The following is a 21755-nucleotide window of genomic DNA, read 5'->3' as shown; positions in this document are numbered from 1 at the left end:
TTAATGATCTTAATGTCACACACACTTTAAATGAATACGGTTGACTCTCTGCTGTATGCAACATATTTCATCATTAATGCTATTTAATTACCATACAGAAACCATCTTCATTTTACAAAACTTTTTTTTATTTTGCATTAAAAATAACAGCATATTAAAACAATTTCCCCATAGATGCCAGCAGTAACAACTGCAGACTCAATAAAGTCTATTGGGTTATATTATAGGTACAAAATAGTTGCCCTATCACCTCCCACATTATTTGTGTTTAAGAAAAAATGAGGTTGTACTATGCATATAAGTGTTGAGGTAACAAATAGCCATGATCTAGGCTTTCGTACTTTAAATATTTTAGTATTTCTTCTCCTATACTTACTGCTTATTACAGTAAGTCAACGTGCAATTTTCAGTCCAGAAAGTAACATATTTCTCCTGGAAGAGTGTCATTTTAATCTGTCAACCATAATTAATGTTCTTGCAATCTTGTGATTAATGTTTGAAAAACCGTTTGAATAAGACTATTTTTGTTTTGTTTTTGTTTTTGTTTTTGTAACAAACCCCATACACAAAATAAATAAATATGACAAATGTAACAAATATTTAAGTGTCATTTTGTTTTCAGAAGTCAGCATCAAGAGTGAATTCGCAGTCCATCATGCTTGACATGACTCCAAATTTCTGGTACTCAGCAACTCGTTTCTCAAAGAAGTTGGTTTTCCCCTCCAGCGAAATGGACTCCATGAAGTCAAATGGATTCTCAGCTTGGTAAACCTTGAATTACAGGGGTGAAAATAGGTTATTTACGCCAAAATTTCACACCATTACAAACAATAAACGTAACAATAGCATACACTGACACATTTTAATGTGATTTAGTTATACTTTTTTAATCAAATAATATGAAAAACATATGTCTTTATGGTAATTTTTGCAAGGTCTGTGGCTTTTCTCAATCCTGGGCTCCACCTCTTAAATATGACAGTTAGGGATTTAATGAGAAATTACTATTTGGCTTTGATTGGCTCTCTTTTCTTGGGGATAAATTTAAAAAGCATCACCTTGGCCAGTCCAAGGTCAGTGAGAAGCCGGTCAGCCACAAACTCGATGTACTGCTTCATCAGACAACAGTTGATTCCAATGAGAGCCACTGGCAAGGCCTCTGTCAGAAACTCCTGCAACACAAAACAGGAAATGTTCAATTATTTACAGAACTGGTCTGGCCTATTGAGATTGTAGTCTTTTAGAATCAGACATTGAAAAATTAATAAACATTCAAGCTACTACTGGAGACAAAAGTAAATACTAGCTGACCTGTTCAATGCTGACAGCTTTGGTGATGATGTCCTTCACCCGATCCACCGATGGCTTCTTCACCAGGTAGCTGTACAGCAGGCAGGCGAAGTTACAGTGCAGGCCCTAGGAGAAACATTAAAAAACATGTCAGAAAAATTGATATAAAAACAACAGATAAGTGTGAGTACCGTCTCATCAGCAATTAACTGTGTTCATATGCACACTGCGACCATATTTTCTACCCAACCTGACCAAACAGGACTTAGATCACAGCCACTCAGACAGTTTTTAAACAGCAAAGTGTGGGTAGAAGTGCCGAACAAAGATGGCAACCACATTACAGGAATGGTAAATGCCAACGGTTATACAGTACTGTGATCTGGGAGTTAGTTGAGTGACCTGAAATTACAGGAAAAACTTGCTCCGCATAACCTCAATGCAGGTGTGTCAGATGAAATCATCCAAGATACACACAAAGTATAATTGAGCTTAAACACCACACCTGCACTGAGCAATACTGTATTAGTTGGTGTATGATCACTTTACATGTAGGCTTTGATCAATCATAAGTCATCTTATGATTGATCCAGCTACACTCTCTTTTTGACAGATTAGGCTACATGTCTGTCTGTGCATTCGTGTCACCTCATCCCGGCTGATCAGCTCATTGGAGTAGGTGAGGCCAGGCATTAGGCCTCTCTTCTTTAGCCAGTAGATGGCAGCGAATGAGCCAGAGAAGAAGATGCCTTCCACTGCTGCAAAAGCCACGAGTCGCTCCCCTGAGGGGCAAAAAAAAGTTTTTGTCAAAAGTACTATTAACTCCAGATGAATGTAAAAGCCCTCTTGGTGTTTCATTATATGTGATTTAAAACACAATGTCTCCCTTACCGAATGTGGATTTGCTGTCATTTATCCACTGGAGGGCCCAGTCTGCTTTTCGTCTCACACAAGGCATGGTCTGAGTGGCATTGAATAAATAGTCCCTGAAATACATACACAATACAGGATTAGTTAGTTACTTTTGGCACATTTCACATTTCACATGTGTACTGATAACCATTTCTAGCTTTAAACATATAGCATAACAATCAATTAACCTATAAAAAGTAACAACAGCCTCACTGCTTGTTAAGGTAGAGGATCAAATGAATGCAGCAAATGCAAAAACAATAAAATATTAAGTCCAAATACTTTTATAAGCATTGTGCAGTAAAGTGCCTGTAGATGAAATTGAGACCATGAAATTGTTGTCTTCCTCATCAAGAGGTGCTACAGCTGGGAATGCAACGGTAACTGCCACAAAGTGGTGAAGACTTATCCTGTTACAGGATAACAGGTGCAGGTTTTACAGTTTGTTTTGAATCTTGAGAATTTTTTTTATAATTGAGTAATAAGACTTTATATGGTTGTGCACTTGCTTTGAGGCCACTGAGGCTCAGACACATAACGTTTAACCATCTAACAACTACAATATGTTGCAGTTATGAATACTGACTTAGTAGAGGGAAACTATTTTATTGCTGGAACTGTTTTTAGTACATATTTAATACTCTACTGTTGTTCATTAAGCCAAAAAAAAGCAATACATTTACAAAATTGTCCACAGAAATCTGCTTGTTTCTAGAAGTTATACAGAGCCACTGAGCCATGAGAAGAGAGGACTGGACTGATCAGTAACTGACCTTTCCTTCAGGTCACGAATGTAAGTGTTGATGAGCATGCTATACATCTCTGAGTGAACAGTCTCTATGAGGATCTGGAAGCTGTAGAAGGAGCGCGCTTCAGGGATCTGCACCTCCTGACAGAACCTCTGCACCTGTTAGGAAACACAGAAACACAAATACAAAAAAAACCACAACTTAGCCTTGGCACAATATTTCATTAAAAAATACAATCTTCAGCTATCATGGGGTCAAAAATGAGACTAAATCTGACTTAAGTTCACTCTAAAAAGTGTGCGCCATTTTGAAGTTGTGATATGAAATCATTTACTCACAGGGTAAACCTAGGACACAAGTTTCAGTGAGGTTGCGGTGTGCTAAAAGACAATCCGTACTGGCAGCGGCTAGAAACGCTGCCAATTTTGCAAGCGACTGTGGGAGAGGATCCACCTGTGCTCAGACAGTTCTGTATAATTCTGCCAGCAATACATTAAGATAAGTTGCTCTAAATCTATTTGCTCCTTGCGGTAGATACATTAAAAACGTTACAGATCTAACGCTCTCTCCAGAGGCTGCAAGACACCTGTTACAACTGAGTGATATGCATCTAACCCCTCTCTCACCAGGTTCTCGTTCACGATACCATCACTAGCAGCAAAGAAGGCCAAGACGTGCGAAATGAAGTGTTTCTCCTCAGGTTTCAAACGATCCCAGTGTGCCAGGTCTTTGGATAGATCAACCTGAAAGACACATCAACAAGCCAAATGTAGATTGTTTAGATTTTTCCAGTGATTACAGGCTGTGGTGCCATTTGTAGAAGGGTGAAAAACACAAATTAATTACTTATGGAGTACTTGGTTCACCTTTACTAGACTGATACTGAAAAGTTTGTATTCTCTGCAAAATAACTTGATACGTCTCTTAAGATTATTGTGGGTTCCCCCTTTAACCAAATTAAGTGAAACATTAATATTTTAACACCCACCTCCTCCACCGTCCAGAAAGAGGCTTGTGCCTGCTTGTACATCTTCCAGATGTCAGGGTACTGGATGGGGAAGATGACAAACCGCCTGGGGTTGTCCCGGAGCAAAGGTTCTTCCTCTGTCTCTGAACCACTCCTGGAGTCTGGATCTTTATCTTTGAAGCCATTCTAAACACACAAAAAAAGCCCAAACCCATGAGTAAATACATTTTAAACACATATTTAAATCAGTTTATATCGAATTGTTGTCAGTAGTGTCCCTACAACGGTTTCTTTTTGTTAATATCAGAGGTTTTCAAAGTGGGAAGTAGGCTTCAGGGGAGACTCAGTGAAAGGAAGTGAAAAAATATTACATTAGTTATTACATTCGCTATCAAAATTAGATAACTTAGAATAGCAATACAGTAGTTTTGGGGAATTTTACTGTTTTTCACACTTTCCCAGAGTCAGCAACAAATCAATGCCTTCAGACAGACCTTTTTAATGTGGTCTGAAGCATGTCAAACAGCGATATCACGCTACCTTGGCTCAATTGTAGAGTGTCTATGGGATCATATAACATAATCATGATCCCACAGGCATCCAGGAATTGAACGAAACTAAGCAACTTCCAAGTTTTGTCTGAAGGGAATCCCACAGTGTCAGACTTTGAAAACCTCCGGTTACTAGCTAAGAACTGTACCTTTAATCACAAAAGAGGTCACTGCGCTTGCGCGTGAACTCGTAACATCCCAAAAACAAAGGACATTTCACATGAACATAGACAATATTGGATTTCAGTTATTTATAGAAACTCTAATCACTGCTAGAAACGATCTCGTTACTCTCCATAAACAAATTCGCGCATTTTATCTCCGTTTTTATCGGCGGTTGTGTCACATATTTATCCGACAAGCCTCCTAACCGTCACTGTTAGCTAACATGTGCAAACAAGGCCAGTTCTGATATTGTTATAAAACATGTAATAACCTACAGTCATACAGATAAAACATGACTTTTCTAAAAGTTCCTTTCATCCAGAAGTCTCTCTAAAACGGTTAACACACCGACAATAATGAACGTAATGGTTATTTTTACGTTACGACCCTCAACATATATACATACATTCACACCGCAGCTATGTTGAAAACACTTACCGACTCTGTGTGAATATCAGACTGGCCATTTACATTCATTAGATCCATTTCCAGAGAAGTCAGTCTGTAAACGTCGGTGTCAGTCAGGGCTGCATTGGTTCTTGTTGTCAGTCACCTTGTGTGCAGCTGCAGCTCTGATGGTTAAACCCTTTAAACTGGGACCCTTTTAAAAGGAGTATTACTCCTCTAGTGGCGACTCACAATGCTACACTATTATAAAACCACATTTATATTTCCTGCTAAAGACAGTAAGACTTCACTCTTTCCATTATACCCTACTCACTTAACTTTCAATATTAGTCATCATACTATTCACTTAACTTACAATATTAGTCATCATACGGCAGTCGTTGGGGAGGGGGGGGGGAGTAAAAAATACAGATGTTTGACAAAGCAGACAAGTATTCTGATAAATTCTTTTATTTGACAGGAATGTAATTTGACACATGACATCTGCTGTGTAAAATAGCAGAGGATAAATGTGCTGTAAACACAGAGGAACCTTGTATACAATTCCCTTGCGTTGTCCACAATGACATCTTCACCACCGCACTCATGCACAGCCAGATGTTAGTGTTTGTGTGAGTCGACAAAGTTGGACCGCTACACCGGTATGTTATGTATCCCCAACCGGAACACGTCATTCGTGCAAGCCCATGCGCAGTTTTGGGACTTAAGCATGAACACTTGATGGAAGGCCATTGGTGGATCGTCATCAACCTGTCGCAAAAAAATTGGGGAAATATTTGTGAGCAATTTGATGACATAATACAAATGGTCAACTAGGGCAAACATTTATTGTACATACATCACATAGGGTTTTATTTTTGCCATACATGCAATACTCATGATAAAACAAAGACAATCAGGCTGTTTAAGGAGACAAAAACCTTGCTCAATTTTAAAATTCATACAACAAAAACACAACAGTGATTCAGGTGGAGCAAGTGCGCAGGGCAACTGATATAACATGCAGTATGCATAAATTTGCATACCCAAGGTTATAAATAGAAAATCTTATCAGCTTACCTGTAACTGTCCGAACACCATGATGAGGATGCAGCTGTCTATCGTGGGTTGGAAATCTTGTTCTGTGATAATGTGCTTAATGCGCTTGAAAGGCAAGTTCTGTAGATTGGAAACAATACAATCATTGGAGCGTACAGCAAAACTACCAATCGTAATGAATCACTATTAATATGCTATAGTGCTGCAACATACAATTATTTTCATGATTGATTAGTCTGCAGATTATTTTCTCGATTCATTGTGTATAATTTCTTAGAGCCCAAGATTTTTTGTTTTGTCTGTTCAACTGTCCAAAATCCAAACATATTCAGTTTACTGTCATGTGTCACACATACAGTGCTGCTTGAAAGTTTGTAAACCCTTTAGAATTTTCTCTATTTTTGCATAAATATGACCTAAAAGATGATCAGATCAGTCCTTAAACTAGATAAAGGGAACCCAATTAAAGAAATGAGACAAAAACATTAAACTTTTTCATTTATTTATTGTGAAAAATTATCCAATCTTACATATTTGTGGGAGGCAAAAGTATGTGAACCCTTCAGTAACTGGTGTGACCCCCTTTTGCAGCAATAACGTCAACCAAACATTTCCAGTTACTGTTTATCAGCCCTGCACATCAGCTTGGAGGAATTTTAGCCCATTCGTCCTTACAGAACAGTCTCAACTCGGGGATGTTGATGGACTTCTTTGCATGAACTGCATGCTTCAGGTCCTTCCACAGCAATTCTATAGGATTAAGGTCGGGACTTTGACTCAGCCATTACAAAACATTATCTTTCTTCTGCTTTAACCATTCTTTGGAAGAACGACTTGTGTGTTTAGGGTTGTTGTCTTACTGCATGACCCACTTTCTGTTGAGCTTCAGTTCACAGACAGATACCTTGACATTTTCCTGTAGAATTTGCTGGTACAACTCAGAACTCATAGCTCTATCAATGATTGCAAGCTGTCCTGGTTCACAGGCAGCAAAGCAGCCCAAACCATGATACTACCACCACCGTGTTTCACAGATGGGTGAAGGTTCTTATGCTGGAATGCAGTGTTTGCTCATTGCCTCATTGGTCTCAACCATCCACACATTTTTCCAAACCCCTCCCGGCTTAACCTTGTGATCTTTAGCAAACCTTAGACGGCAGCAATATTCTTTTTGGGGAGAAGTGGCTTTTTCATTGCAACTCTGCCATGCACACCATTGATGTTCAATGTTTTCCTGATGGTGGACTCAAGAACATTGACTGTAGTCACTGCAAGAGAGACCTTTAGTTTCCTAGACGTTACCCTGGGGTCCCTTATGACCTCCTGGAGTATTACACACCTGCTCTTGGTGTTATCTTTGTTATTCGACCACTCCTGGGGAGGGTAACGATGGTGTTGGATGTCTTCTATTTGTACACAATCTGCCTGACAATCAACTGGTGGAGTCTAAACTCTTTAGAAATGGTTTTGTAACCCTTTCCAGCTTGCTGAACATAAACAACTCTTCTTCTAAGGTCCTCAGAAATCTTCTTTGTTTGAGCAATGACACACTTCCACAAACCTGTGTTGTGAAGCTCAGACTTTGATAGTTAAGACCCAGATTTCTCTTCTTTAAATAAGGCAGGACCTCCCAGACTCACACCTGATTGTCATCCCATTGACTGAAACACCCGACTCTAATTTCCCCTTCAAATGAAGTGATAATCCTAGAGGTTCACATACTTTTGCCATGCATATATGTATATGTAACTTTGAATAATTTTCCTCAATAAATAAATAAAAAAGTGTAAGGTTTTTGACTCATTTGTTTAATTGATGTCCCTTTATCTAGTTTTAGGACTTGCATGGAAATGTGATTACATTTTAGGTCATATTTATGCATAAATAGGGAAAATTCTAAAGGGTTCACAAACTTTCAAGCAGCACTGTACAAGCTTCAAAATCTCACATTTGAGAAGCTGCAACAAGCAAATGTTTGGCATTTTTGCTTAAAAAAAATTACCAAAATTATTAATCAATTATCAAAATAGAATAATTTTCTGTTGATCGACTAAATAAATAATCGACTAATTGTTGCAGCTCTGATATCCTAAACAGAAGAGGGGAGCTGTTCAATTCAGCAAAGTGAGAAACATTAATGGTCAGTATATGCACAAATGTAGGCACTTAAAAAGGTACAAGGAATAAAAAAATGGATGGACTGGAAGCTGCCAGTAAATAGCTCCAGTCAGAAGAGATACGTACTGCTAGTTTGCCAGTTATGGCTTCCCTCCCCTGAAAGGGTGATCCTTCCCACGTCAAGCAGGCGTCAGCAGACTAAGAAAAAAAATATTTTTCTTTACATCAGATACTAGCACACAATTTAATCTATCATGCATCATTTACAAAAGTAATTTCAACAGCAAATGTCAAGTGAGATGAGATTTAGTTTTCAGCAAACGTCAGTGTTGATGTTGTAGCATATTTAAATTGTAATCATAACTGAACAAACTTACATATAGGTTACCCAGTCCCACCCTGTTGGTATTGTCAAACTGGTTGTAATATTCTTGTACGAAGCCTTCTCCGATTTTCTGCCATATTTCTTTCTCACAAGCCATGTGTGCAGCTGTGGATCTGTAAAGGAGAGGAAAAAAATAGTCTCTTTGTTACATGGCAGTCAAAGTTGTAGCAGATTGCAGGCTGGTCACTGCAACCCATGACTGATCACATTAATAAAGACTGTATATGGATGAATGGAAGGAGGTCACTTTCATCTAGGAAGGCAGCATGTTTTTATCTACTAAAAAGCTACTGAAAAGAAAGGCGTACACTAATTAGGACCGAGTTACACGATTCTAAACAACATTACAGTTGTTATAAGCTCATAATGGTCCAGTTTGATTGAATCCATTAAAAACACGACCAAATATGAATTTTTGTAGATGAAGCCACAAAATTATTTCTTAATTGCAAGATACTAAAAAGTCTATTCAGCTGCAGTTTTCCTTAATGAGCATCCACCAACCCTCTTATTATCTACTATGACCCCATGTTTAGCACTCACACACAGTTCACACTCATCACAGTTAATGAATACATGAGGGAGAAGTTGACTGTGTTGATTTCGACATTATAATGCACAGAAAGGACAATACAACTCATACTTGTGCATAATTATGGAAAACTCCCAAGTCAGTGGATATATTCAGACTTTGACAGAAAGAGAAATACAAAAAACTAGTCCATCCAAGTAAATTTCAAGTATGGGAAACATTAAGACATGTTATTAGATTAATGGTCTACAGTGAAAGTAATCAAACAAATAATTTAGGCCACAATCATGTGTTTTATTTCACAAATGAACTGTTAGTAGCCTTTCTTGCTTGTGGATATAGTTAGTTACATGTTTTATTTCTGCTAATATCCAACTTCTCCATGGGTTACAACGATAACAAACACTAAACCTGTGACAACACGAAAAAAAAAAAATCAACCTTATATCGCTGAATATGTTTAATGAAACTAGTCTCGGCAGCTCGACGTGCAACTTTAACGTTGTTTTCACGTCAACGTTTTTTTAATGTTTACGGGGGCCAAGGTAGAAATTAACCCTGATTTAGAGTCATCATAGCCTGGGGGAGCTTATGGGTGTTATCTACTACATTTAGAGATAAAGAAAGACCGCAACAGAAAGCTGGAAACAACCCCAAACTGTCCACTGGACAACACCGGGAGCCACAAGTTGTCCAGTCACCTAACTTATGGCTAACAGTTACCGTTAGCACACAGATTTCCCGGAACCGTTTAACTATTCTTTGTCTCTTAATTTATCTTCGTTATACTCATCCCGAACAAGCCCGCGTTGATACAATTCGGCAAGTCATCATCTTTGAGAGGCACTTAGCTCAAAAAGAGTACTTTACCATGTAAGTTTTAGCTTACTTTTTCAATTAGCGTACGAGCCAGCGTGGAGTCAAATCCTCGAAGCTGATGAGCGTTCCCGCTTCCTCCGAGTTATGACAAACGTATGACGTCACCTTGAGGCCGACCAATGAAAGCTCAGAATTCTTGGTATTTTATCCCTGAGTTCAGGCTGTCAGGAGATCTTCCGGCCGGGATTTGTACGCAGAAGGGAAGGCTGCCTGAAAGACTGAACTCAGGACCACAGGTCTTATAATATTTGTAAGGAAGAAAAACTAAAACTAAAAACCATTATGGCCATAATTGAAGGGGGAGGAAAAAACTAATCATGCGACATTCAACAAAACACTTGTCTCAAATAAATCTTTATTATTTTAAAAATGTGACTAAAATTAACCTGTAACTGAAACATATTTATTTCTAACTATTTTTGGCAAATAATGAATCATAGCTGTGACCATTATTGATTTAACTTTGTTTGAAGGGCAAGGGCTACATCACATATCTAAGGTCCAGTTGTCTTCAAGGTTCCTCCGACTGTTGTTACAAAACTCAATCACAGCTTCAACACCAGGCCAAACACAACTCAACTGTGCTTTTTTTTTGCTTTTAAAAAAGAAAGGTGCCTTCAAATATGTAGCCCATAACATCAGGCTAGAAATACATTGAATATTTGGAAATGGAAGACTTTAAATACTTCGACTTTAAATTGGGTAAGATCAATATTGCTTGGGGTGACTGATTAGACATTAAAAATACAGATTAATCCATAACAGCGTGCAGGTCTTTACAAACACGAATAACAGGAATGTGATATATAAAAAAAAAAAAAAAGCTGGGTTGATCGTCACGTAATACATCTGAAGATCTTTACAACTCCTCTTATCGTACCTTCTTTTCAGTGTCCTATTGGCAGGTGGGATGATTTTGTCCTTCTGACTCCTTACAAATCTAACATCTTACATTGTTTTCTTCACAATTAGTGAAAACAAGATGGACAGAAATAACCATTTAGGCACTTTTTTTTAGAAAAAAACGAGATATCATTTTGCTACAGTTCAGTGCTTGTTGCTGCCAGGAGAACGACACTCAAAAAATGCAGAATGTCTTCACGCACTTGACTTCCAGTGACTTGTTCAGAAAGGCTACTATTGCTTTGTTGAGGCCGCGGCACAAATAGATCCTTCTCGCAGTGGATGGCAGTAAAAGTTGTCCCTCTACAGTTTCACCCAACAGGCCTCTGAGGTTAGAACCGAGTTATCTGTTAAAATGTTGTAGTTATGTCACTGTTCTGGCTGTGATGTGAAATAATCATCTGTCTGGAACACGCTGGGGATCTCTTGACGCTGATGTGGTGCTGGTCTTCTTGGGCTGGCTGGTTTCTATGAGTGAAAAGACATAAATTAGATATCTTAATTGTCCAATAACATGGGCTGGAAACAAACTAATACTTTCAGGACCCATGAAGTGCATGTTGAGGCATTTAATGTATTGTGTATTTGTATTGTGCTATTGTATGTAGCTTTGTATTTTGTATTATGTGTCCTGTGTGTTTTTTGCTATGTACTGTTTGCTATTGTGCTGTTATATGTTTCAATTGTGACCTGCCTAAGGGACTGCAGATGCAAATTAGCTAAAAGCTAACTCTGGTACAGTACATTAAATGGTAACATGTATGTTTAACACTGTACATGGTTCCAATAAATACATAAATAAATGTAATTCCTGAATTTCTCCACAAGATTATATTTACTGTGTGTGAAAAACTAGTAGAGATGGAGCTCTTATAAGAATTAGAAACAATCATAGTGGAGGATTTTAAGGAGAGAAGGGTCTCAGGCCTCAGTAGAAAAAAAAAACAATCCCTTAATTCTCTGATTATGGTTGTTGATATGAAAACAAATGAAATTCATACAGAGAAATAGCAATTTAACACCAAAACAAATGACAAGTACATGAAGGAACACTCACATTTAAGAAGCCTGGGACACTCATTGTTCGGAGTATCTTCTTGAAAGCACCCGGTAATGTTCCTAGTTCTCCTTCTGCCTGTGTGACCTGCTCCTCCATAGCATTGACATTGGCTCCCACCATCTTTACAAAAGCCTGCAGGCACAAGTCCAGTCAAGTTTATTTATATATAGACAGAAATCACAAATTTGCCTCTTCAATCTGTGCAGATTATGACACCTTCAAACCACAGACCAACCAAATAAAACATTACACACATGTAAAACAAAAAGGTTTAATAAGACCACCCAGGCACTCGTTCAGTGCCAAGACTGAGCTGAACGAAATCTCTAAAGGTTTTAACTTTTATTATCTCCGCCAGGTGTAAGCCTGGAGGGGATCATGTGTTTGGTTGTGTGTGTGCGTGTGTGTCTGTCCGCAGCTAATCTAACATACTACTGGACTCATCAGCCTCATATTTTTTGTGCACATTTATGACACTATGTTCAAGGACCTCTCATGGTTGCGGTGATTCAATTTTTGAAAAACCTATTTTATAATGCCATTCTTTATGATCCTATCGTAAAGCTTAGACTTTCATCTTTTCAGCAGTCCTCGCCATTTTACGGTATGCATTACAACATAGCAAAAGGGCATTTCCAGCAATCTGTTAGGCTAAAAATAAGGCTTACCTAATCTTTTGCAGGCCATATTTTGGCCTCTCTCGTGGCTCAAAAACTGACATCCATAGAAAAGTTTGGTCTCATCTTGAACCAGAGCATCTGCAGATTAATTCCATACCCAATTCGTTATGTTCCACTAAAGTTAGACTCGATACAGGATGAATAAATCTGTTTCTGTTATGTTCGCTGCCATCTTCAATGTACACACATGGCAGAGATCTGCTCTCCACTGAGTTCACTCTTCTAGTTTAATCTTTTTTTAAATGGGAGTAAAGAAAATTGTTCAACTGAGAAGGCTTGTTCCAGTTAATTACATTTGTTATAACTAGGTCAGTTTTAAACACAATGTGGTCTACTGTGACAAAAGAATGAAGAGAGAAATATTACATCACTGGAAAATTTTGGTGACAAATAATTGTGAATGTTAGCAAAACATCCCCTTAGATGAAGAATGGAAATGACAAAAAAAACTCCACGTGAAAGTAACCGTTTTCACTCTGTAACTTACCAACTATTAATGTGTCAGTGTGTGATATATTATTAGGATATGAAAACAGGAACAAACTGCACCACTAGGCCGATGTTTATTTCCATTAGTGCTCGAAGAAAAAAGGAAATAGTCTGCCACTGATGATGAAGAAAAGCTCTCTCCATCACATGTTACATCAAGGGTTTACGGTTTTATTTGATTTCATCCTGAATTAAATCTTTTTTATCTTGTAAACCATCCTGAATAGCACTGTATCAAATTTATTTATTATTCATTTTTATTATGATACATATGTTCATTTCAGAATCCTTGTTAGTGTGTTTTTCCATTCTACTTTGGTCACTGGAGCAAGAGTGAATTACAAACTGACGGAATACAAAAATATTTTATACAAAACCAATTAAAAATCCCTTCAACCATCACTTACCTCTAACTTATCAATTCGTCTGTATATTTGTCTCATTTCATCCGACTTCTGCTGGATTTGAGGTAGGTTTTCACTCACTATCTGCGAGGTATCATTACGAATCTGGAGACGAAACACAAAATGATGTGAGACAGAAATATGCATGTAAATCAATAAAAATTAGATACTGTATAGAGCTGCAGCTAATGATTATTTTCATTATTAATGAATCTGTTGCAGGGCACAAGATTAGCACCAGCCACCAGCTAAATGCTGGCAAAATATTCAAGTGGTAGATTTGCTTCACTCACCAGCCAAAAAAACAATGATAATCTATTGAGTGGCTGGTAAAATTTGAACAATCACTCGTCATTTGTCCAGTGGACAAAAAGAAGTTAATTTTGCACCCTGTTCTCTCAATTAATCAATTAGTTGTTTGGTCAATAAAATGTCAGAAAATGGTGAAAATTTCACTGTTTCCCAAAGCTTAAGATACAACTTAAAATGTCTTTTTTTTCCGGACAAAAAGTCCTCAACCCAGAGATATAATAGAGGACTAAAGAAGCCAGAAAATTTTCACATTTGAGAAGCTGAAATCAGAGGATTTGTCAATTTTCTTCTTAAAAAAGACTCAAAACAATTAATTGATTATAAAAATAGCTGGCAAGTAATTTAAAAGTTGGCAACTAATCAATTAATCGCCTTATCATTGCAGCTCTAACACCGTACATTCATAATCTACTACAGTTTCATAGCGTGACCTAGCTTACCATATCCAGCATTCCAACAAACTCGTCTACTCTCGTCAGCATTTCTTCCAAGCTTTTCTCTAAGCACAGGATCTAGAAGAGAAGGTTGCAAAATGTTACACAGAAACACACACACACACACACACACACACAAAGTAAAGTTACTGACCAGTTCAGACAGTTTTAATAGCTCAATATCATAAATAACAAATTTGCCTCAAGGGGCTTCAACAAATCAAATGAACTTAGCAAACCTCAAACTTCTAGATACTTCAAATTCAATCCCTCACACCAGCTTCAGCTGAAACTCAATAAAATGCCTTTAAATTATGTCAGGACGAACCTCAGGAGCAAAACACAGGGGCCTTTGTCTTCCTACGGAACCAACTAACTCACTCAGCTTCTATATAAATTGCCTGGTATCACGCATATCCAGTTAATGTCAGTCAGTGGGCTATCACAAGTAGAAATCAATACCTACAAACACAGACATCTGCCTCATTAAGCTTAGAGTGATGCTGTTTTGACTGCCTCTGTGGCCTCAGACCATTTATGTGTGCGATATCACATCTAATGGGTTTGATTCAACACCTCAGGTTTGTAATGCAGACATCTGTTTGAAAGCCACAAGTTCAAGTGGAGATACATCTGACCACATCATGGGTTTTTTTTCTTCTTTCAGACTTCTGAAAGCTCCCATCAAAGCTACAGAAGACATCACACATCTGTTTTCACAGGCTGAATAACAGCACTGCTTATAACAAGTAAGCTGTAAACTTGTGTGACGTATCCTTTGAATTATAGGGGTGTTGTTTTATTTAACAATGTTTGAATAGTGTACATTTGATGGAGGGTGCATAATGACTTGTTAAGAACACGAAACACAAACTTTTAGACTTGACTTTGGATTTATAATTACAAAACAATTATTTTTATCCTCTGTAAGCAGTAAATCAACATAATGTGCTGTAAAACCAATCATGTCGTTGCCTCAGCGTTGCTTAGCAACTATTCTGCTTAACCGTTGGTCCAGAACCGCATTGCTTCTTTGTTGAAACTGTTGTTAGCATATTGCAGTGATACAAATGTGTGCAGCATAGCTAACGTTAACGTAGCTGGTCTCACATGACTCTTGGCGGCCAGCAAAGCACAAACCTCTTCTCCCGCTGTCGCCCTGATGTAAGAGGAGTAGCTGAGGGCGGTGTGTCTCAGCACTTCGTCGTCCTGCTCTGGGTCTTGCTGGTCGTCTGTCCCGGGCTCCGCCGCGTCGTTGAGGCTCGGGCTCTGTGGGATAACGTTAGCTGCTGCGCCAAAGCTGGGGCTCTGCGACACGGTGCCGCTGCTCAGGATCTCGCTCACCATGGACAAACTGCTCGCACTCTGGGACACAATGCCGCTGTCTCTGCTTATCTCAGCGCTGGACTCCTCCAGGGGAGACAGGAGGCCCACCCTGTCAATCCGATGATGGTCCATGTCGCCTGTTTCTCTGATCTACACTGCTGTGTTTTGCCTTGTCAACTGACTGGATCACGTGTGTTGTGCTGCTGATGGTGGCTCATGAGGGTCAAAAACAGACAGCGTGTCACACAATAAAGCGCTTTAAACAATACTTTGAAACCTATTTTTGATAATATATGTGTAATTGAAGACCAAGCAAAGCCACAGAAACATCAAATAAAGACTGAAATCACAAATACTGTTATGCTATAAATCTGCTATTGGGTTTAACATAAAAAGTGGGCTTTATAATCAAAAGCAATGCAGTAGGGCTTGCAAATAAATTACATTCAAAACAGAAGAAGCACAAACTGATGTTGCTATGTAATGTTTTTTTGGGAAAAGTATTTGCATGTCATGATTATAAAAATGTAGGCCTTCTCTTCCATCCCGAACCACTTTACAGCTCCTCCTAGTTATGATCCCATTAATTAGGTGTGCATTTCTTAATCTTGTATGTGTCATCTTCCAGCAAACACTTTGTGCACACACTGTACTTCCTCATGCTCATCAAAACCCTCTTAAAATGAGTAAGGGGGTGGGGTGTTGCCTGAAAAACGGGTAAGATGGGTAAAATGGGTAACCCCTCCACCCCCTACTCACCCATTTTTCCCATAATACACCCCTGTCCCATTACCCATTTTACGCTTCAGGCACCAGATATAAACATAATTGAATCTTTCTGTACACTTTAGGACTTACTTATGAACATCATTACAGAGAAGTCAAATATTAAACCTTTTTACTTTTACCTTTATATTCTCAGTGCTGTCTGTTTCTGTTATTTTGTCCACCTACTGTAATTTAATTAGAACTGTGAGCCATCTCAAGTCAAGTCTGCAATTTATACTTACACGTAATTTATTCTTGAAATATTCTATTGTATGCAGAAATATTCTTGAAGCCCATATTATATTGACTTCTTATGTCACTATGTTTGTTTTTTTTTTCAATATTTACCCTCCCTATCTATACTGTGCTATTTTTGGTGTTTACTCACTGATAAGAAACACAGTGGGAAAACTCTCAGCTGCAGTTGATGCACATGGAAAAACTTCCCAATGCTATTGTCACACACAAGAAACTGGGTAAAGTGGGTAAAAGGTGAGTAAGGGGGTGGAGTTACCCAAAAAATAGGTAAAATGAGTAAGGTGGCCTGCACTCTGTCCGGGGAATGCCAGGAAGGCAGCACTCGCTGCGGCTTGTTTCCTGGTGGAACAAAGTTACTGTTATTCATTTTATTCATTTTTCATATAATATCACCTCTTGCCCATTTTACTTGATATTACCAGTGCTGGGTATAAACATAATTGAATCTTTCCGTAGGACTTACTTATAAACATCATTACAGAGAAATTAAATATTAAACCTTTATACGTTTACCTTGATATTCTCTGTGCTGGGTGTTTCTATTATTTTGTCCACCTACTGTAATTTAATTAGAACCATCTCAAATCAAACCTTCTACAATGTATTATACTTATAATTAATTTATTCTTAAAATAGTCTGTTGTATGCAGAAATATTCTTGAAAGCCATATTATATTGACTTCTTTTGTCACTACCACCAAAGTTCTCTTTATTGTTTTTTTTTCTTTCAAATATTTACCCTCCCTATCAATACTGTGCTATTTTTTGGTTTTTACTCACTGATAAGAAACACAGTGGGAAAACATGCAGCTGCAATTGATGCACATAGAAAAACACCCCAGTGTCAGAAGAAGAAACTGGGTGGTATAATGGGGGTGGTAAATACGTAAAATGGATAATGGGGGGGTATTACCTGAAAAAATTGGGAAAATGGGTAAGGGGGGGGGGGGGGGGGGGGGGGGGGGGGGGGCTGGTCTTGGTTTGTTTCCTGGTGGAACAGTGTTACTGTAATTCATTTTACCCATTTTAATAACCCTCCACCCACCCATTTTACTCCTCAGACATAATTTAATCTTTCTGTAAACTTTACGACTAACTTACAAACATCATTACAGAGAAATTAAATATTAAACCTTTCATGTTGGATACTTGATATTCTCAATGCTGGGTGTTATTTTGTCCACCTACTGTAATTTAATTATAACCATCTCCAGTCAAATGTTCTACAATTTATTATACTTATAATTAATTTATTCTTAAAATAGTCTGTTGTATGCAGAAATATTCTTGATATAAATATTCTTATTATTATTATATTGACTTCTTATGTCACTACCACCAAAGTTCTCTATTGTTTTTTCAAATATTTACCTTCTCTATCAATACTGTGCTTTCTTTGGTTTTTACTCATTGATAAGAAACACGGTGGGAAAACAGTCAGCTGCAGTTGATGCACATGGAAAACCTTCCCAGTGCTATTGTCACAAGAAGAATCTGAGTCAAAATAATCAAGAATGTCAATCTACTGACCATATTTCTGTTTTTAAAATTCCTTGACTTGATTTTTCACAAGTTTCTGAACCACAATAAGTGAGAGATGTGATCAGATGAATACCCCTCACACACCCTCCCACCCTAACAAACACACACACACACACACACACACACACACACACACACACACACACACACACACACACACACACACAGTGTAGAGCGTAGAGCTCAGCTGCCTGCCGCTCCGTGGTATTTCCAACATAACATCCCGGGTCAACACACTGACTCTGTCATTTTGTCTCTGACCCTCCACTCCGCTCTTTCTGTCCCTCTCTCTGTCCGTCGTCCTCAGGCACCCAGACCGGACGGAGGACCAACACCTGCTGGTTTCAGGTATGAGTGAGAGCAGCACATCAACACATCAGCAGGTTTCACACTGCAGCACTGGATGGTTTAGTTCAGTTTTGGGATTATAAAGGTTAAGCCTGCTATTGAAATCGCCCGGAGGGGTGAGCTGAGGTCGACCTCGGCCTGGACCGGGATCGAATTGTTTCCACTGGTTGTTTGTGCTTCATGAGCTGACATGAATTTATGAGGGGAAAGTGTTTTTGTTTGTTTGTTTTTTTTTAAAGTTATGTGCAGGTGCATGTTGGCTTGCTGGTGAAATAAAGCTGAGCAGAAAATATACTTAGATGACAGCAAGAGACTAAACAATATTTACTGCATGTGTTCCTAGAGTGATCAAAATTTAGAAGCAAGTGAGATTCACCAGAATAGTCTTTGTCCTGAGTACAGTACAGTTTATTTACAGTCTTAGAGTAATGATCTCCAAATGTAGAATTGGCTTTTACATCATTAGAGGTCAGGATGGATTGCTTGTTCTGGTCTGTTGACTCACTTTACTGACAGTTTATTAATAGATCTATTGATTCTTTGTTGCTCTGGCTAATTAAATGATCATCATACTGGCCTATCTGTTATCCACTTTGATTACACGCAAGTAATTGTTGACCTCAGTTGTATTTTTTTCATCTTTGCCCCTAACTTACAGACCCTGTCACCAGAACTGAAAAGTCAGACATGATGAGAGGCATCGGACGAGGGCCGGTGAAGATGCAGAACATGTTAATGGAGCTAATGGTGCTTGTGGGGTGAGTATATTAAAAACTGATTACAGATCATCTTAACAGTATAGGTTTTTATGGAAGCCCATTTCCGCCAATGTGATGAAAAAAAACATCATATAAGTCAATATAATGACAAACTTTCTCAAAATAATCACTTGGTATCTCAAAATAATGACTTAATATCTCAAAATAATAAGACATTTCACAAAATATTGAGAAATTATTACTAGCTCATTAGTTTGAGATACTATGTCATTATTTTGAGAAAGTTTCTCATTATAACGACTTACAGGATTTTTTTTTTCATCACATTGGCGGAAATGGGCTTCCATAGGTTTTATATCACACCATCATTTGTATTTTTTTTTTTACTGTGCAAGTAATAACTGAGAAATCCAAAACGTAATTCAAACCAAGTGAGTGCAGAAATTTCGACTTGATTTACTGCAAAAAGAGATGAATGAATGTGATTTTAATTTAACTTTAACTTCATAGTTATAGTCTTAAAGGGCTTAAAAATATTCAACATCATGAACTACAAAACACTTATGAGAACCCGGAAACCCTCTGAAGTATCTTTGTTAGATAATCTACATCTCTGACAAATCTCATGTTTTAGAGTCACTGGTATGAGTTACGGTGCCACTCAGAGACCTGACTATGATGACACACCCAACCCGGAGTTCCTCAACCCGTCCTGGATGGCCAGCATCCCTGATGACCAGCCGCTGTCTGAGATCACCATGCCTGGGACCCACAACACCATGGCCCTGTACGGCGGCATCTATGCTGAGTGCCAGACCTGGAGCCTTGAGTCCCAGCTCCGTGCTGGTGTCCGCTTCCTGGACATCCGTGTGCGTCACGTCAAGGGGAACCTGACCATCCACCACGGGGTGTCCTACCAGCGGGCTCACTTCGGCCACGTGCTGGTGGGTGTGGCTGACTTCCTGAGCAAGCATCCAAGTGAGACCGTGCTGATGCGCCTGAAGGAGGAGTTCAGTGAGACGTATGACATCTACGGGGCTGTGGTGGACTACATCCACCGCTACATCCACTGGGACCTGCTATGGCACAGTCGGCTGGTGCCCACCATGGGCGAGGTCCGAGGGAAACTCATCGTCCTGCAAGACTTTTCTGGGCCAGACTTGGGGATGCGTTATGGTTCCCTGGACATATCTGACGACTGGAGGGTATGACAAACAGTGATGACTCTTATCTCTTATTCTTTCATCGAGGTTGTGATATTTAACAAACAAAATGCATCCATCCACTCTGAAATACATATAGAACCACATTTCATCTTAACAACACAGAAAAACACAGGTTTGACACTACTACACTCACTTTATTACAATCAAGTTACTTGTCTCTGTATCAGTTAAGCAAGTACAGCTAAGAATAGTGAATGTTTCCCATAATTGATGCTCATAGTGTTAATTATCTTCTGTATGTAGTCCTGTATCAGTCTGCCGTTGTCTTCCTATGTAATCAATAGGATAATTTATGACTCTTGAAATCATGATTGACTCCCAGGTTCCCACACTGCTGCACGTGGAGAAGAAATGGCAGAGCGCGTATGAGCACCTGGAGGCTGCACCCACAGGAAACATGGCCCAGATCTTCCTCACCTACAGCAGCGGAGCCGGTGTGTTCGCGTACCCAAGAGCCGTCGCTCAGCGCATCAACACGCAGCTGTACAACTACCTGAGGGCCAAGACGGACCTGAACCAGCGTTTTGGAATCATATGCATGGACTTCCCTTCTGCTCCTATGATTCAAATGATCATTGAGTTCCAGCTTAAAGATGAGATAAAGAGAGGACAGGCCTTTAACAGAGTTCCCAGCAAGGCAAGTTTGAAATATACGATTTCCTTACTGAAAAAGAAGATGATCAAAGGTTTTACTGTTGATGCCTGAGCCAAAAATCAAGCACACGTACTTGTTGTGAGGGAAGAGTAGATTAGTCAATGACTGTACAATCAATGAGACGTCACTACAGCTGCTGCTCAAGTTCAATAGTGAAACAAACATGATTAAAATTACACCTCGGATGAAACTTCTGATTGTGTCATTCACCAAAGATACTGGGAACAAAATAAATGTCATAAAAAAATCAGTAATGGCAACATGTGGAGTTTTTGGTGTTTTCACACGTTTTATGAATATACATCACCAGTCAGATAATTTAGAAACTGTGAAAATAAAGCCAGAATAAATAACAACAATAACCATTCCACTAACACCTGATAGAAAGCTCCAAACACTTGTTTTGTTTTTGTGCTTCTGTGTCTCTTTGCATGGCTGTCAGGAGTTGTGTTTGAGATTTAAACAGTCACGTTTCATTGTCACAGGGTGGCAGTGTTGCTGCAGGGCCGCGTGGCGTCAGGTTGTGTTGGCAGTAAAATCCTGTGGTGGCGTGTTGGGGTGGGAGGTGATGGTGTCTGTCAGTGTGTAAACCTTTGCATCACAATCCCACTGCAACTATTACACTGCTGTTTCACTA

General features: G+C 38.8%; 4 protein-coding genes across 5 annotated transcripts; 1 reads left to right on the top strand and 3 right to left on the bottom strand.

Annotated features, from left to right (window-relative positions):
* Positions 1-106: 106 nt before the first annotated feature.
* rrm2b (ribonucleotide reductase M2 b) lies at positions 107-5256 on the bottom strand. Of its 2 annotated transcripts, none has more exons than XM_042435078.1 (9): positions 5073-5256; positions 3940-4104; positions 3578-3694; positions 2976-3109; positions 2182-2276; positions 1939-2072; positions 1312-1416; positions 1059-1172; positions 107-771 (listed from the first exon to the last, which is right to left on the bottom strand). In XM_042435078.1, exons 1-9 carry the CDS (start codon positions 5118-5120, stop codon positions 619-621), a joined length of 1065 nt encoding a protein of 354 aa, XP_042291012.1. In that variant the 5' UTR covers positions 5121-5256; the 3' UTR covers positions 107-618. The 2 variants fall into 2 exon arrangements, with proteins under 2 accessions (XP_042291012.1, XP_042291013.1); XM_042435079.1 differs by lacking the exon at positions 5073-5256 and adding an exon at positions 4459-4593.
* A 220-nt stretch (positions 5257-5476) lies between these two features.
* Positions 5477-10112, bottom strand: LOC121912726 (nuclear transport factor 2-like). The gene is made up of 5 exons (XM_042435082.1): positions 10005-10112; positions 8576-8696; positions 8325-8396; positions 6102-6200; positions 5477-5792 (listed from the first exon to the last, which is right to left on the bottom strand). Exons 2-5 carry the CDS (start codon positions 8678-8680, stop codon positions 5676-5678), a joined length of 393 nt encoding a protein of 130 aa, XP_042291016.1. The 5' UTR covers positions 8681-8696; positions 10005-10112; the 3' UTR covers positions 5477-5675.
* A 223-nt stretch (positions 10113-10335) lies between these two features.
* bloc1s4 (biogenesis of lysosomal organelles complex-1, subunit 4, cappuccino) lies at positions 10336-16242 on the bottom strand. Its single transcript, XM_042435080.1, has 5 exons — positions 15417-16242; positions 14283-14354; positions 13534-13635; positions 11955-12089; positions 10336-11365 (listed from the first exon to the last, which is right to left on the bottom strand). Exons 1-5 carry the CDS (start codon positions 15732-15734, stop codon positions 11267-11269), a joined length of 726 nt encoding a protein of 241 aa, XP_042291014.1. The 5' UTR covers positions 15735-16242; the 3' UTR covers positions 10336-11266.
* A 2114-nt stretch (positions 16243-18356) lies between these two features.
* si:dkey-266f7.9 (uncharacterized protein LOC100006223 homolog) lies at positions 18357-21368 on the top strand. The gene is made up of 3 exons (XM_042435801.1): positions 18357-19276; positions 19872-20442; positions 20786-21368. Exons 1-3 carry the CDS (start codon positions 19206-19208, stop codon positions 21167-21169), a joined length of 1026 nt encoding a protein of 341 aa, XP_042291735.1. The 5' UTR covers positions 18357-19205; the 3' UTR covers positions 21170-21368.
* The last annotated feature ends 387 nt before the right edge of the window (positions 21369-21755 follow it).

This window comes from Thunnus maccoyii, chromosome 15 (assembly GCF_910596095.1).
Source record: "Thunnus maccoyii chromosome 15, fThuMac1.1, whole genome shotgun sequence".
NCBI classification, from domain to species: domain Eukaryota; kingdom Metazoa; phylum Chordata; class Actinopteri; order Scombriformes; family Scombridae; genus Thunnus; species Thunnus maccoyii.
The sequence above is the reverse complement of the archived record's forward strand: the minus strand, read 5'-3'. Positions and strand labels throughout refer to the sequence as shown.